The following is a 16,784-nucleotide window of genomic DNA, read 5'->3' on the forward strand; positions in this document are numbered from 1 at the left end:
AATTGCCGATCAAATGAGAAATTCTAAGCCGTGAGAGACCATAATGAAGCGAAATTCGTATGATTCATTTTGTCTGGTTTTCATTGAGGATTGATAAAGGTAAGTTTGATTATAGAGAAAACTGAAATTTTAGCCGTGGTTCAAATTTCGAATTTTTTAGAAATCGAGTTTTATTGATTTTCATGATTTTTAAAGCATAGGTAAATGGTAAGTGCAAAAATAGTCCGAAATATAGATCGAAAATTTTAAAGGACCAGTTAGGGTCTGAAGTGTTTAGCCCTTCAGATTAAAAACCTCATGTTTCTATAGAAATTTCGCTATCTCATAGACGAAAATAATCGTAGAAATTTCACTTCATCCCGTTACCTCTGAGCAGCTCATTTGTTTATATAGTTTATGCAAAATTTGTTTATAGTTTATACACAACAACAAGCCTCCGGTTAACTTTTGGGCAAAAAATTTATCTAACAAAGTAGCTTGAGATACGTTTTAAATAAGCTTGCATGTGAGTAAAAAAAACCCACAAATGGAATTAGAAGAAAATTGTAATTTTTTTATAATCGACTCGCAGCAAAAGTTTTGAAGGCCACATAAAAGATCTATTTAAACATTAGAATAGCAAAAAATTAGTTTGTTTAATTTATTTACTGTCAAAAATCGTATAAATGTACTTTGAACTTACTTTTAAGTTAATTATTCTAATTAAAATAGTAAAAACTAATAGACTCGGAGATACTGACAGAATATTTCAAGTCATATATTACAGTAAGGGTTCCCCTAGTAGGTCAATATATTTTCGAAGGACAATGATGATTCCAACGTTGATCGCCGGGAAATAAGGAATAAAAAGTAGCAAGTTAAAAGAATACCATAATTTTATATGTTACTGACAATTTTTTTTGTAAACCATCATGGCAATTTTCTACGCCGGTAACAAATATGCTGCTTTTACGGCGTTATGGTATATATTTAACAGAAGTGAAAATTTAAAACTTTGAACTAACTACATTTTTTGAATTTTTTAATTAATTGTAGTATGAATAATTAAAATTTCTTCATTTATATGCTTCAATACAATTATAGAAAGATACTTAATTTTTTTTCTTTTACGCCATATAGATCATCTATCCAGAGATCAGTGGATTTGATTCATCCAGAGATCAGTGAAGTATTTTCTCAATCAATAATAGAAATACATTTTATATTTAAAATAAAATATTTATTTTTAACAAAGCATTCTTTACAATTAAAATTTTATTTAAACAAAAACAGTTTTTTGTCCTCAAATCTTTTCGATGTTTTATTCACATATTTTGTAATGATTCATTTTTTAACATTTAAGGGAATTGTTTTCTACATTCTGGTTCATATGCACCAGTTGGATCGTATATTTTTCGAAGACGATCTAATGCATCTGGTGATGTTTTTGCCAATTGTTTGTATACATTACGAAAAATATCTTTTTGTTTTGGATTACATTTTGCACAGCATGTTGCTACAACTTCACCCAATATATCTGTAAAATGAAAAAAAAAGAACAGTTTTTAGACTTTGTAACACATACCCCTTAGAAATATTTTACCGTGTTTTCTTTCGTCATTCGCAAAATAGAAAGAAGTTATTGAGTTTCTTAGAGGTCCTAAGTGTACCCCGAAACATGATTTTTTACCATTTGTGTAAAGATATACTTACTTTTTATTTGTTCTCCTTCTGGCGTACATGGCCCAGTATTATCGAGACATGAAATATAACTATTAAATAGATCAGCATTTTTAAGACCTTCATCGATATTCAAACCAGTTGATGGATATCCATCTTGTGCGTAAACAATGGCAGCTAATGCAACAATCACAATTAACAATTTCATTGTAATAAAATTTAGAATATTGTTGTAGAAAAAACGAATTAACTGTTAATTAACACTTTTTGAGTTATACATAATTATTTTTGAAAAATTTCTTTATATACTCACTAATTTGAATTTATAATTTTTATTTGAATTTATTTATGGAATTTACTTACATTTGCATTATTCCTGGGTAAATAGGAAGAATACAAATTTTTTTTATAAATTCGTCTTAGGTGGTTAACTCAAGGAACTGAATTTATGAAAACTACAGAACTCGATTAAATTGACTGAGATTAGAAACAAAGAAGGCTGCCAAGAATCAGCCGGCATCCTCTGAGCCGGTCAAGAAACTATTTGTTAGCGGAAAGTCGTTGGTAGAAAAGTGTCAATGTACACATACCCTTAAGGAGAGTACTAAGAAAATAACTCAATAATTGAAGGATAGTCTGTTAATTGGTATATCGAAATAAATTTCAACAAAATATTGATAAGTTTTTGTATACAAAATGATATTTTGCTACAAATATTACGAGCAAACTACCTTAATGATTTGATTTAATATGTAAGTATCATGTTACACGAATTTATTGTTTGATCCTGTTCAATTGCGTTTCTTGCCTGATGTTGAATTTGCGTTATTACGCATAAAAATGTAAAACTAGACTTGATACCATGACAAAATTTGAAAGTGTAATTGAATTTGATTGAAAACGAAGAAGTTATAAGCATTCAAAGATTATTGCCCAACTCCTTTTAGCAAAACGAAGTTTTATATGTTATCTCTATGGTAATATCGAGCAATGACGTCACTTACCTATATCTTCTTTTTTTGTTTAATTAGGAATATTTAATGATCATATTTTGCCTACTTCTAAAGATTTTCAAAAATTAACTTCACTTTTCTGTCCGTGCAATGAGAATGCTTCACCTGAAGTTATAAAAAAAATTTAGGCAACATCCCCATTAGGTCACCTTTTAATTCGTTTAAATTTCCATACCAAAAAAAAAATAATTGTTTTTTTTTTTAAATGTCTAAAATATAATCAGATATAATCTTTATACAGGGAAGCTTACAAAATTTGATAGAAAGTGTTAAATAGACCTCCCTATATTTATTACTATTTGGGGGGGTTTCTGTCATGGGCAATCAGCTTTCTAGTTGTAGCTGTACCTTTCTTCGACCGTATTTATTTACAAAGTTTCCAAGATTAAAGTGATTATTTCAATTTTAATATTTTGATATACTCAGAGAGTGTATCATATGATTATGATACACTCTAAGACTATTGCATTTGAACATTACAAGTTGCCTACACATCAAATACAGATAAGAGGAATTCAGTATGGATGGCATTCTGTGGACAAATTGGTTTTATTTTTGAATAAGATTGTATTTAATCGGTAAAACGGTTAAAAAATTATTCAGTTTTTAAGAAACAGTTTATTAAAGAAAATAAAGTTGGTACAATTTAATAGATTTTTGTAATTTTTACATTTCTGTTCAAGTTCGTTCACTTGTTGAATCGTTCAATTCAGCAAGTAATTCTGGTTTGATGGCTTCTAAATGTTTGTAAATTTTCCTTTTCTAGCGATTTCATAAAAAATCCTTGTTTTTTGTAAGTGGGGACATGAAAAATTATTTTCCTAGCTCTTGTTTCCATTATTTTCTTGCTTCGTCTAAGAATAATTTTCCATATCAAATTTCGCATATAAATACATATTTCGTCCGTAAAAGAGAGTCATCTTTCGAAGTGATTAGAAAAGTGGAGTACAATTTTGTAATTACTCGAAACGATATCGATCGAGCAACAGTTAGAAACCTCGTGTTTCTTTATATAATCGTAGGAATTTCACTTCATTATGGGCTATTTAATTTCCACCCCCTTGAATCCGCTCATATTCAAACTTTTACATGTTCGTATTAAAATGGATTGATTGTCTAACCCCCTTGACCTATGGACAGCTTATCAAAATTTGTTTATACATATAACCAAGCCTTATGTAATCTTTTTAACATAAAATTTATCTAACAACGTAATTTTGGAGCGCGTGATTCATTTTAAATAAACTAGCATGTGAAAAAAAAATGGAATTAGATAACTATTGAAATTACTTTAATTAATTAAATTCAACTCGCAGCAAAAATTTTGAAGGTCAGGTATACGATTTATTTAAACATTAGATTTATGCAAAAAAAAAAAGTTTGTTTGATTTATTTACTGTCAAAAATCGTACTAATTTATTTTGGACTACTTTTGAACTAATTATTTTTATGAAAATAAACAATCTTATAGACTAGGAGATACTGATTTAAAATTTCAAATCATATGTTAGGGTAAAGGTTACCGTAATACGTCAAATTATGCAATAATTAGAAGGAAAATAATGATCACAAAAAAATAAAAAATAACTATGTGTCTCAGGCTATTATACCATGTATATGAAATATACATAGTATATTAAGATTAGTCCCAAGTTTGTAACGCTTAAAAATATTGATGCTACGGAAAAAATTTTGGTATAGATGTTCATAGAATCACCTAATTAATCCATTTCCATCTGTCTGTCTGTCTGCCGTCTGTCGTCTGTCCGTCTGTCATCACGATTACTCAAAAGCGAAAAGAGATATCAAACTGAAATTTTTATAGTGTGTTTAGGACGTAAAAAGTGAAGTCGAGCTCGTAAATGAGCAACATAGGTCAATTGAATCTTTTTGTCCGTAGGACCCATATTGTAAAACGCAAGAGATAGAATAAATGTTTAAATATAAAAAATGTTCCTTATAAAAAAATAAGCAACTTTTGTTTGAAACATCTTCTTGTACATATTACTGTTTACCCACGAGGGCGCTAATTAGGTGCAAATTTTATAGTATTTATTAATATGGGAATATCAGTTATGTGTGTGTGGCTATTTATGAGTGGGTATCTTTCTTTATTTACGTGACGTCAAAAAACAAACGATTGCGTCATCAACACTGTCTATACATGGTATTTCAACAATTTACTACAGTCAATTGTTTGTTTTCACTTGTTTTTTTTTGTTATCCAGTCATTTTTCATTTAAAATTCAAAAAAAACATCAAAGGAAACTTAAAACTTTGGAGTAAAATTTCATAATTTGAAAATTAAAATTATTAACATACTAGCTAAGCCCGGTCACGTTTCGCTGTGGATTTGTCTGATATCAATTATTAGGGTAGTAAATAAAACAGTCTTGGAGCACATTTGACATTTTTATAACTTTCAGCCCTTTTTTCAGTTATTTTGAAATATTCGTTCCCGTGATAACTTTGCAATGCCAAATAAATAAAACCCTCTTGGGTATAAATGTAACGACCTGTCAAAGTTTTAAGTCAATCCATCGACTACTTTCAAATTTTTGCGGCCATAAAGATACTGGAGCTAAATGGTTATAAAAGATTAGTATAAATAATTAAAAGGCGACAACACACAATGTTCTTAATCGGCCTCCCATTCAAGTAGCGACTGTGTCTGTACCAGTGAATCAGTGATTTCAACATGACTGTGTCTCCAAGTCTATCAATATAATTATAGATACAAATACATTATAAAAAGTGAAATTAATGTTGTTTGTAAAGCTTCTCAAGTGTTTCAAACAAACACCACACGCTTCGAAGGATCGCATCCATAAATTTCCTGGTCCATGATTTTACATCTCTCTTTTAACAGAAATCAGGTCTCATCGATTCGTTTGTGGTGTCGTAACTTCTAAACAGATAAAGCAATCAGCTTTTTGTTTGTTTGAGAGGTAATTTGATCGATAATGTTCTTATCAATGTTTCATGAAAATCTGCTCAGCCGTTTGAAAATCATCACCTCTTTTCTAGTTGTTATTGGGGTACGGAGTCCTAAATTTACACTTGAAACATAGCTAAGAACATTTTCGATCAAATTACCTTTCTAACAACAAAAATTAAAATCGGTTAATTCATTTAGGAGCTACGTTGCATCAGACAGACACACAGATACACACACACGTTAAACTTATAATACCCCTCTTTGTTAGTCGGGGGTTATAAATAATCCAATAACGTGTGAGTCAAGGAAATCAACTTTCTCTCCGTATGCTTTTGGGTTAGAACTGTATTTCTTATTAAATTAAAATTTAAATGAGCGTTTGTATTTTGTTAAAATATACATCCCTTTCAAGACCCTCAATGACAATATATTTAGCTAAATTTATTAAAAAATTATCATTTTTTAATCTCCCGACAATCAATCATTATCTTTAATCTTGTCATGGAATCATTCACCAAGCTTAACGATTCCTGAATGTCGAACGCCACTAAATAGATATCCACTCCAGCTCTTATAGAAGTTACAGAAGTGTCTGCATATATTGACGTCTCTTATTCTTCAATTATTGAGTTACTATCCCAGCACTCTTCTTAAGAGTATGTGAACACTGACACTTCAGACGATTTTTCCCTAATATATAGACCGTTAGCCAACTCAGAGGAGGCCGGCGGACTCTTGACAGCCTCCTATCTTTCCTATTAGTCCATTGAAATGTTACAATTTTAGGGCGGAACTGAACATTTTTGGGGAGGACGCGATTTTATTTGTGGGACATGTAGGGGAGGTCAATACAACCTTAACCCCAAGTTTGTGGGGTTGACGCCCTTGTCCCCCGCCCGCCATCTTGAAAAAAGGGGTGGAAACATATTTTGCTGTATCTCGTAAAATATTGATTTCTCAAAAAATTTGCAAAGACATAATTTGTAGCAAATTGTCGTGGCTACAATTTTGTCTATGTGACTTTTTGCGATAAACTTAAAATTTAAAAAGTTATGAGCAAAAAAGTAACAAAATCAAAAATTTCTTTTTTGGCTTAATAACTTTTTTTCTTGTCATTTTATCATAAATTTAGGTGAGAGCAATATTATAGAGAATACGTTTATGAACAGTTTTCCGCAAATTTTATTAATTTTTGTTAATTTTTAACGTAGTTACAGCGCTCCAATATCTCCGACTTAATCATATTATCAATCAGTAATTAAAATAGAATAGCTAGCTATCCCATTCTACTCTTCTTCGATGGTCCAGGTTGTCGTTCAGATTCTCCAAGTTGTGGCTTAGATTCTCCAGGCTGTGGCTCAGATTGTAATTCAACATCGAATGTGAAGGTTTGAGGAATGACAGGAGTTAAAGTTGGAGTCATCGTTGGTAATTCTTCTTCAAATTCATTTTCTTCCATTAATTTTGTTACTTCCATAATGTTGGTACAGGTTTCTCCAGAGCAATAGAGGCACACTGTGGAGCACTTCGAACTTTGGATTGGCATCCAAATGTTTCCATGCTTTTTCCAGCCCCGATATTCAGGATTATTGTATTTTCCAAGCCATGATTGGACCTGGTGATTCACTCGGAGACTGTGGAAACGGGCTACATCCTGTGTTGGCGGAAGCGATGATAAACTGAATGAAATTTTTGCTACTGTTTTGGAGAATCGTTTGTATCACAACTATATGTAGCACAACTAAAAGAATAGCATGAGGAAGAAGAAACAGCTTATTAAATATGTTATTAAAAAACGAGAGTAAGGTAAACATGTTGTTTTGGCCGAGTTATCATGCGCATTGATAAACTCGGTCAACTTTGGAGCGCTGTAACTACGTTAAAAATTAACAAAAATTAATAAAATTTGCGGAAAAATATTCATAAACGTATTCTCTATAATATTGCTCTCATCTAAATTTATGATAAAATGACAAGAAAAAAAGTTATTAAGCAAAAAAAGAAATTTTTGATTTTGTTACTTTTTTGCTCATAACTTTTTAAATTTTAAGTTTATCGCAAAAAGTCACATAGACAAAATTGTAGCCACGACAATTTGCTACAAATTATGTCTTTGCAAATTTTTTGAGAAATCAATATTTTACGAGATACAGCAAAATATGTTTCCACCACTTTTTTCAAGATGGCGGGCGGGGGACAAGGGCGCCAACCCCACAAACTTGGGGTTAAGGTTGTATTGACCTCCCCTACATGTCCCACAAATAAAATCGCGTCCTCCCAAAAATGTTCAGTCAATGTAACATTTCAATGGACTATATGTCAATCAATTTAATCGATTGTCCGTAGTTTTCATAAATTCGGCTCCCTGAGTGAACCACCTTAAATGAATTTATAAAAAAATATTGTATTCTTCCTTTTTACCCGGGAGTAATGTAAATGTAAGTAAATTCCATAAATAAATTCAAATAAAAAATTAGAAATTCTAATTTGTCAGTATATAAAGACATTTTTCAAAAATAATTGTGTATAACTCAAAAAGTCTTAATTAACAGTTAATTCCTTTTTTTTTTTACAACAATATTCTAAATTTTATTACAATGAAGTTGTTAATTGTGATTGTTGCATTAGCTACCATTGTTTACGCTCAAGATGGATATCCATCAACTGGTTTGAATATTGATGAAGCTATTAAAAATGCTGATATATTTAAAAATTATATTTCATGTCTCGATAATACTGGACCATGTACGCCAGAAGGTGAACAAATCAAAAGTAAGTATATCTAGATATACAAAAGGTAAAAAATCATGTTTCGGGGTACAATTACGACTACTAAGAATCTCAATAACTTTTCTACTTTGCGAATGAGGATAGAAAATTTGGTAAAATAGTTTGTTTTATTTTTAATTTTACGGATTTTTTATTTTTGCATATTTATTACGGGCGTTACATAGAAAAGTTGAACATGCAAAACCAATGCAAATTCCCTCTAATATCTTTAAGGCCTAACCTTGTGAAAAGAAAATTTAAACTCAAGAAATGTCCGTAACTATTTGATCGAAAAAATAGTTAAAAACTAACGAATTTAGTTTGGGGCATTTTTTTGTAACTGCGATTTGTCACTTTCAGTTCGAAAAGCAAGAATCGATATTCATCTCAAGGTAAATAGCCTATACTGGAAGTTCACTGCTTATTTATCACATGATTCTAAATTTTTGAAAATACAGTTTCTACTTTTTATGTATCTCTAACACACTCAATTAAAAATATTTCAAAAATTTTAAATCGATCTGAGACTTATTATAACGGCCAAAATTTTTGTTTGTTTTTGTTTTGCAGATCTAATGGGTGAAGTTGTAGCGACATGCTGTGAAAAATGTAGTCAAAAACAAAAAAATGATTTTCGTAAAGTATATCAACAGTTGGCAAAAACATCACCAGATGCATTAGATCGTCTTCGAAAATTATACGATCCAAATGGTGCATATGAACCAGAATGTAAAAAACAATTATCTTAAATGTAAAAAATATGAATGAAAAGATAGATTTGAGAACAAGAAAACTATTTTTGTTTAAATAAAATTTTAATTGTAAAGAATGCTTTGTAAAAAATAAATATTTTATTTTTAATATAAAATGTATTTGTTTTATTGATCGGAAAAATACTTCATCAAATCCCAAGCAAATTATTCCATAATTCTTGATCCCGGTAGGTATCAACGAGAGAAGTTAATAAGTTGCTATTTTTCGAGTTACTCTAAGCAAGAGTTTAATTTGCTGATTGAGTTTTTTTTGGAAATTTTACTATTTTATCGTAGAGTGTCACCTCTTTCCGAATAAACCACTGCGAAAATGAATTAAAATCGTCCGTTTGACACTACTCTTTGACTTTGACATTTCTGTATCCATTTTTAAAAATCCCGTGCCAGGCTTCGAGAAATTTCTTGATCTTTTAAAGAGTGGTATCATACCATCTAGTGGGTCATATTTTACCCTCCTTATTATAACCTACATTAAGAAGGTATTTTTATACTCGTTATTCTGACATGGCCAATATTTCGTTAGGGTAAAAACCGAAACAGTTCTCTTAAAAGTCTAGCCGTAGACGCACGTATATGCCCCTTCCCCCTCTTTTTTATTGATACATTCTTATACTAAATGTATATTTAAAACAAGTGAAAACAAACAATTGACTGAGTTAATTGTTGAAATACCATGCATAGGCAGTATTGATTACTCTATCATAAAACATACATAAATTTCGATTTTTGCCCCAATTTCCTAGATCAGTTTTTTATATTTTATAAATACGTATTTAGACTACCAAGTAGCCATCATAAGTAAAAACAAGTGAAAACAAACAATTGACTGAGTTAATTGTTGAAATACCATGCATAGTCAGTGTTGATTTCTTTATCACATTACACATACAAACATGTGACCAATATAGTATAGAACATGACCATAACCAATAAAGTATAGAACATATGTAAATGACTTTATAGGTTTCTGCATTACCGACCGACATTTAGTGTATAGTTTGTACACATATTATAAAATTTCCGCCTAATTGGCGCCCTCGCGGGTAAACAGTGATGTTTACGAAAAAATGTTTCAAACAAAGTTGTTTAATTTTTGATAAGGAACATTTTTTACATTTAAACTTTTGTTCTATCTCTAACGGTTTATAAGATGGGGCCTAAGGGCCCAAGACCCAATTGACCTATGATGCTCATTTACGAACTTGACCTCACTTTTTACGTCCTGAGTACGCTGTAAAAATTTCAGCTCGATATCTTTTTTCGTTTTTGAGTTATCGTGTCCACAGACGGACGGACGGACGGACGGACAACCGGAAATGGACTAATTAGGTGATTCTATGAACACATATACCAACATTTTTTTCGTAGCATCAATATTTTTAAGCGTTACAAACTTGGGACTAAACTTAATATACTATGTATATTTCATATATGCATGGTATAATTAGCTAGTCGTGATTACTCTTATTATGAATGTTGCTCTTTGCTAATTTTGTGGCGGACTGCACTTGGTAGTCGAAATACGTAATTATAAAATATAAAAAACTGATCTAGGAAATTGGGGCGAAAATCGAAATTTATTTCGAAATATCCTAGAGTTCTCATTTATTATCTTCGATAATATTTATACATACATACATGTCACACATACATATCTGATATTCCCACATAATACATACTATAAAATTTACGCCTAATTTATGCCCTCATGAGTAAACAGTGATGTTTACGAAAAAATGTGTCAAACAAAAGTTTTTACCTTTGAACTTTTGTTCTATATCTAACGGTTTACAAGATGGGTCCTAAGGACCCAGGGCCCTGGGCCCAATTGACCTATGTTGCTCATTTACGAACTCGACCTCACTTTTTACGTAGTGAGTACGCTATAAAAATTTCAGCTTGATATCTCTTTTCGTTTTTGAGTTATCGTGTTGACAGACAGACGGACAAACGGACAGACAACCGGAAATGGACTAATTAGGTGATTATAGGAACACTATACCAATATTTTTTTTGAAGCATCAATATTTTTAAGCGTTACAAACTTGGGACTAAACTTAGTATACCATAGTATATTTCATATACATGGTATAATGGGACTAAACTTGGTATACCTTGCATATTACATATATACATAGTATAATAATAAAGATTATTATTTATTTGTTTATTTAATACGTCTTATTAGCAAAAGCGAAATTTTTGAAAAGGTTGGTGTTTGAGTTAAGAAGCCATTTAGTCTTACCACTTTTTAAGAGACCATGAAATTTTTCCATGAGATCTCCCACGAAATTTTTATCTAAGGGTAGTGTCAGAAAACTCAATCAGTAAATAAAAAGTCTTGCGCAGAGGAATTTGAAAAAGTACAACTTATTTACTACTCTCGTCGATACCCACCGGGATCAAGGATTGTGTCCTATTAAAAATGTCACCCGCGTAAACGAGCAATGATTTGCTTGGGATTTTATGAAGTATTTTTCCAATCAATAAAACAAATACAGTTTATGTTTAAAATAAAATATTTATTTTTAACAAAACATAATTTACAATTAAAAATTTTTTCTGTACACTCGAATGAAATAAAAATGCACAAGTGAAAATTGATTTTTAATATTCGTATTTTGATATTTCATATTAATTTATGAAATATCAGTGTTTTGTGTTCTCAAATGCATCTTTTCAAAGTTTTATTAATATAGATTTTGGGAAGGCTATGAAGTAAAGATTCATTTTTTTTTTAAATTTAAGTGTACATAAAAATTTCATTTACAATCAAAGTAAAATTTATTTTTGACTAGCAGCATATTGTTTTCTACATTCTGGTTCATATACACCAGTTGGATCGTATAATTTTCGAAGACGATCTAATCCATCTGGTAAAGCTGTTGCCAAATGTCGGTATACTTTACTAAATTCCTCTTTTTGTTTTGGATTACATTTTGCACAGCATGTTGCTACAGCTTCACCTATGTTTTCTGAAAAAAAATAATACAAAAATTTTTCTTATGAGTACTCTGATTTGAAAACCCTTCGCGTTTTAACAAATTCCAAATCTTAGAACGATTTGGAATTTTTTTTAATTAAAAAAAAACTTATTTTAGACCAGGAGAGTCCAATAGATGTTTTTCTATGAATATTAAGGTTGATCGGTTTTGAGGGATAAGTCGTTATAAAATAATCCTCATTTTTATAGAAATTAAAAATATTAATCTGTGAATTAATTTTTTTAAATTTAATCGGATTTATGTAATTGTTGAATAACTAAAAATAATAAATAAGCGTGTTTTGTATTTTTCAAGTGTGACGGTCGAAAGTTTTCGTGAATTTTTTTATCTTTTGTCGTGGAATTCAACATTTGATATTCAGAACATGTTAAAATTTCCACTTTACTAACATGAAAACCATTTGTCAATTATTTTAAACGTAGCAATTAATAACATATCAAAAATTCAGATTTTTATCGATAGATTGCCTTAATGTTCGATCAACCTTAACTTTTCTAGAAAACGTCTGTAATAAATATTCAAAAATAGAAAACTTTTACTGAAATCAAAAATGCAATCGGAAATAAAATCAAATTTTTGACCGCGTATAAAATAAAATTTTTTAAAGTGGTAATTCCGAGTTACAAAGAAAATGTCCCAAACAAAAGTCGTTAGTTTATAACTATTTTTGCGTTCAAAAACGAATATGTATTGTGTTTAAAATTTCTTTCCACGAGTTAGGGCTTAAAGATATTTGAGGGAATATCAATGGGTTTTGCATGTTCAACTTTTCTATGCTACGTCCGTAAAAATAGAAAATCCGTAAAACTGGAAATAAAATAAATTATTTTACCGAATTTTCTTTCCTCATTTAAAAAATAGAAAAGTTATTGAGTATTTTTCATTTTAGAGGTACTAAATTGTAAGTACCCCGAAACATGTATTTTTACCACTTGTATATTAGATATACTTACTTTTGATTTGTTCACCTTCTGGCGAACATGGTCTAGTATTATCAAGACATGAAATATAATTTTTAAATAGATCAAGATTTTTAATAGCTTCATCGATATTCAAACCAGTTGATGGATATCCATCTTGAGCGTAAACAATGGTAGCTAATGCAACAATCACAATTAACAATTTCATTGTGATAAAATTAATAATTTATATTTTTTTGCAAAAAAAAAAGAAGCTAATTAACTATTAATTAACACATCGGAGTGTATAAACAATTATTTTGTTAAAACATCTTTTATATACTGAAAAATTAGAATTTATAATTTTTTAATTAAATTATCTAATTAAATAACTTACATTTCCATTATTCTTAGGTAAAATGGAAGAATACAAAATTTTTTTTATAAATTCATTTAAGGTAGTTTCACTTAGCGAGCTGAATTTATGAAAACTACGCACACTTAAGATTCAGGTCTAGATACTGAACCGGCTAACGGAATATATGCTAGCGAAAAATCGTTTTAAGAAAAGTTTCAATGTACCTAAATATATCCGAAAAGGGTCTTTTGAGTTAAAAAAAAATTGATTTTTATATAAATTTTTGATAAAAAGAAAACGGTGTTTGGAAGTGAAAACTTCTAAAGGCGTGTTAGAAGATTTTTGGTAAGGTAAAATCCTATAGATTCGCGTCATAAATGCTATATCATCATCACCATCATCAAGATATTTTTGTTAAGTATTTGAATATCTATACTCATAATATTTCGAGGTACAGTGGCCTAGTGGCAAAGTGGAATCCGATACTGGAAGCAAGCGTTAAGAATCTTAAAACTTTTTTTCTCTAAAATCATAAATTATTTCATTTATCACGTATTTACAACAAATCTATTTATAGTTAAAAGTTTTCAATTTTGTCGGCAATCCTCATTATGAGAGAATTTTGAGTAATTTTGACATTTGGGATGCAAAAAGATTTTAAACCCGTAAATATTCTGGCGGAATCCTCTTTCCTAATTTGTTCAGATTCGTATATTGGTTTATTCTTTAACAAAAACAAAACCCAGCGATTGATAGTAAACTATTTTATTCTTATACAAAAAGATATTTCGTTCCGTTGATTACTCGCAAACTACCTTAATGGTTTTTAAATGCAAGTACCATTGTACACGAATTTACTGTTTGACCCTGTTTAATTCCGTTTCTTGCATGCAAGATAATTATTCGGAAGGTTAATTTACTTAAAATGACAAATTGCATCCATATCCTGTATATCTTGTAATATGACCTATTTTGCAAAAAAACTTTAAGTGAAATAAGCACCGAGTAGAAAGTATAAAAATAAGAATAAACTTAAAAATTGAAACAAAGTTTTTTCCTGAATCATCTGTGGATAAAAGTCTCAATTTCTCGATTATTCCAATATTGAACGACACAATTTTTCAATAATATACCGAAAATTAGGTAAATTTTTTGTACGTTTAAATTTCCGTATCAAAAATTTTGAGTTGAATGCCACTGTGCACCAAGACTTAATTCCAACTCGTTGCCCCAATTAGGAGGGAGATTTAATACCTCAAAATTGAAATAAATTCGAAAATTGAAATATATTCTGCTTCTTTAATACGAAAATGGCCATATCTTTGAACTAATTTTCGGCCTCCCTAAAATTTTTCGCCTTCCCTTCAATTCGGGGGAAATACTCATCTCTAAAATTTTTCCAAAATTCAAGATTTTTATGAAGGGGAGCTTACGAACTTTGGTAGAAAATAGCATTGCCAAATATCTGGTCATTTTACCCGATGAATCCATGTCAAACTAGCCTCCCCATATTTATTCCTATTTGGAGGCTTTATATCCCTCTAATTGGGGTTGCAATATCCAACATTGGTGAAAAAGGCAAATAAAACGATTTAGTTATGACTTTTGTTGATAAATATAACTGGTCTTAATACCTCAATGTAATCTTCTTGCACGATATTTATTCATACTCTATGACTAAGTTACACTCTAAGACTATTACATTTCAATATAACAAGTTGCCTACACAATAATATAATACTAAATAATTACAGATAATTGGAATTCAATATGGATTGCATTTTGTTGACAAATTGGCCTTATTTTCGAATAAAATTGTATTTAATTGGGAAAAAAATTACTAAGAAAATTATTTAGTTTTAAAGAAACAGTTTATTAAAGAAAATAAAGTTGGTACATTTCAATAGATATTTGTTTAGATATCATAAATCATTTAATTTCCTTCAAATTGTGATTTACATTTCTGTTCATGTTCGCCAGTTGGATCGTATTGTTGTTTAAGTTCAGCAAGTAATTCTGGTTTGTTGGTTTCTAAATGTTTGTAAATTTTTCGGAAAATCTCCTTTTGTTTATCGGTACATTTTGCACAACAATTATCAAGAGCTTCTTTGCTGTGTTCTGGAAAATAAAAATTAAATTTTTAATTTAGAAATTTCATTTTAGAAAATCTGCTTTTTTTTATCTACAGCAAAAATTTGTAAACCGTACAGTTTTGGCAAACACGGACTGAAAAGTCTTTATCCAAAATTGTTTTTTCGTATAATAGTTTCTGTGAAATCTAGACACTCTTTGAAAAAAATTTTTCCAATAAATCCAATAAAAGTGGTTTGTTTTTCTATAAGATTAATTGAATGAACAAACGCAGAAAATCTTTTTATACCATGTGTATGAAATATACTAAGGTTAGTCCCAAGATTGTAACGCTTAAAAATATTGATGCTGCGAACAAAATTCTAGTACAGGTGTTCATAAAATCACCTACTTAGTCCATTTCCGATTGTCTGTCTGTCTGTCTGTCCGTCTGTCATCACGATTACTCAATAACGAAAAGAGATATCAAGCTGAAATTTTTATGGCGTGCTTAGGACGTAAAAAGTGAGGTTGAGTTCGTAAATGAGCAACATAGGTCAATTGGGTCTTGGGCCCGTAGGATCCATCTTGTAAACCGTTAGGGATAGAACAAAAGTTTAAATATAAAAAATGTTCCTTATAAATTAATAAACAACTTTTGTATTAAACTTTTTTTCGTAAACATCACTGTTTCGCAAAAAAAAGAGCGCAAATTGTATAGTATGTATTATATGGGAATATCAGTTATATATGTGGGACATGTATGTATTTGTAATGTGACAGAGTAATCAACACTGTCTATATATGGTATTTCAACAATTAACTCAGTTAATTGTTTGTTTTCACTTGCTTCGATTAAATTTATTGTATAATCTTATGTTCCAAGCTTATGTTAACTTAAAGAAGACACCTTGTATAGTTACCTCTTGAAAGTTATCAGTGAAATTATCGCAAAAAAGAAATCTTTGTACTCACTTTTTAATTCTTCACCGTCTGGAGTACATTTTCCTTTTCCAGCAACACAATCCATATAATTCTTCAATAAACGGTCGTTTTTAAGAATAGAATCAACGTCGATATTATCGAATTTACTAGAATATTTTTCTTCATCAGCATAAACCACAATTGCAGCCAAAGCCACAATTACAAACACAGCAAGTGTTATAGATTTCATTTTTGGATTATTATTTTTGATTCACTTACGAAACAATTGAAATGTTTTTGATACCATCCAATATTTGGTAACCATATTTATACCCCTAAAAATCTTAAAATATAATTAGATATAATTTGATGACGC

The 16,784-nt window shown here is 30.0% G+C and overlaps 3 protein-coding genes across 3 annotated transcripts; 1 reads left to right on the forward strand and 2 right to left on the reverse strand.

Annotated features, from left to right (window-relative positions):
• Positions 1–1,249: 1,249 nt before the first annotated feature.
• On the reverse strand, positions 1,250–16,719 carry LOC123295219. The gene is made up of 7 exons (XM_044876482.1): positions 16,460–16,719; positions 15,353–15,532; positions 13,111–13,254; positions 11,952–12,127; positions 6,901–7,264; positions 1,693–1,914; positions 1,250–1,516 (listed from the first exon to the last, which is right to left on the reverse strand). The coding sequence occupies exons 1-7, from the start codon at positions 16,656–16,658 to the stop codon at positions 1,338–1,340; spliced, it is 1,464 nt and encodes a 487-aa protein (XP_044732417.1). The 5' UTR covers positions 16,659–16,719; the 3' UTR covers positions 1,250–1,337.
• Positions 8,208–9,159, forward strand: LOC123290712 (ejaculatory bulb-specific protein 3-like). The gene is made up of 2 exons (XM_044870991.1): positions 8,208–8,382; positions 8,950–9,159. The coding sequence occupies exons 1-2, from the start codon at positions 8,208–8,210 to the stop codon at positions 9,126–9,128; spliced, it is 354 nt and encodes a 117-aa protein (XP_044726926.1). The 3' UTR covers positions 9,129–9,159.
• Positions 11,784–13,337, reverse strand: LOC123290711 (ejaculatory bulb-specific protein 3-like). The gene is made up of 2 exons (XM_044870990.1): positions 13,111–13,337; positions 11,784–12,127 (listed from the first exon to the last, which is right to left on the reverse strand). Exons 1-2 carry the CDS (start codon positions 13,283–13,285, stop codon positions 11,937–11,939), a joined length of 366 nt encoding a protein of 121 aa, XP_044726925.1. The 5' UTR covers positions 13,286–13,337; the 3' UTR covers positions 11,784–11,936.
• Positions 16,720–16,784: the final 65 nt, after the last annotated feature.

The sequence above is a fragment of the Chrysoperla carnea genome, chromosome 1 (genome assembly GCF_905475395.1).
Source record: "Chrysoperla carnea chromosome 1, inChrCarn1.1, whole genome shotgun sequence".
Lineage (NCBI taxonomy): Eukaryota > Metazoa > Arthropoda > Insecta > Neuroptera > Chrysopidae > Chrysoperla > Chrysoperla carnea.

Coding starts and splice junctions, on each gene's coding strand:
- LOC123290712 (XM_044870991.1), top strand. CDS start 8,208: ATGAAGTTGTTAATTGTGATTGTTGCATTAGCTACCATTGTTTACGCT. Junction 8,383..8,949: donor AGAAGGTGAACAAATCAAAA/GTAAGTATATCT, acceptor TTTGTTTTGCAG/ATCTAATGGGTGAAGTTGTA.
- LOC123290711 (XM_044870990.1), bottom strand. CDS start 13,285: ATGAAATTGTTAATTGTGATTGTTGCATTAGCTACCATTGTTTACGCT. Junction 12,128..13,110: donor AGAAGGTGAACAAATCAAAA/GTAAGTATATCT, acceptor ATTTTTTTTCAG/AAAACATAGGTGAAGCTGTA.
- LOC123295219 (XM_044876482.1), bottom strand. CDS start 16,658: ATGAAATCTATAACACTTGCTGTGTTTGTAATTGTGGCTTTGGCTGCA. Junction 1,915..6,900: donor ACCTGGACCATCGAAGAAGA/GTAGAATGGGAT, acceptor AAAGTGTTAATT/AACAGTTAATTCGTTTTTTC. Junction 1,517..1,692: donor AGAAGGAGAACAAATAAAAA/GTAAGTATATCT, acceptor TTCATTTTACAG/ATATATTGGGTGAAGTTGTA.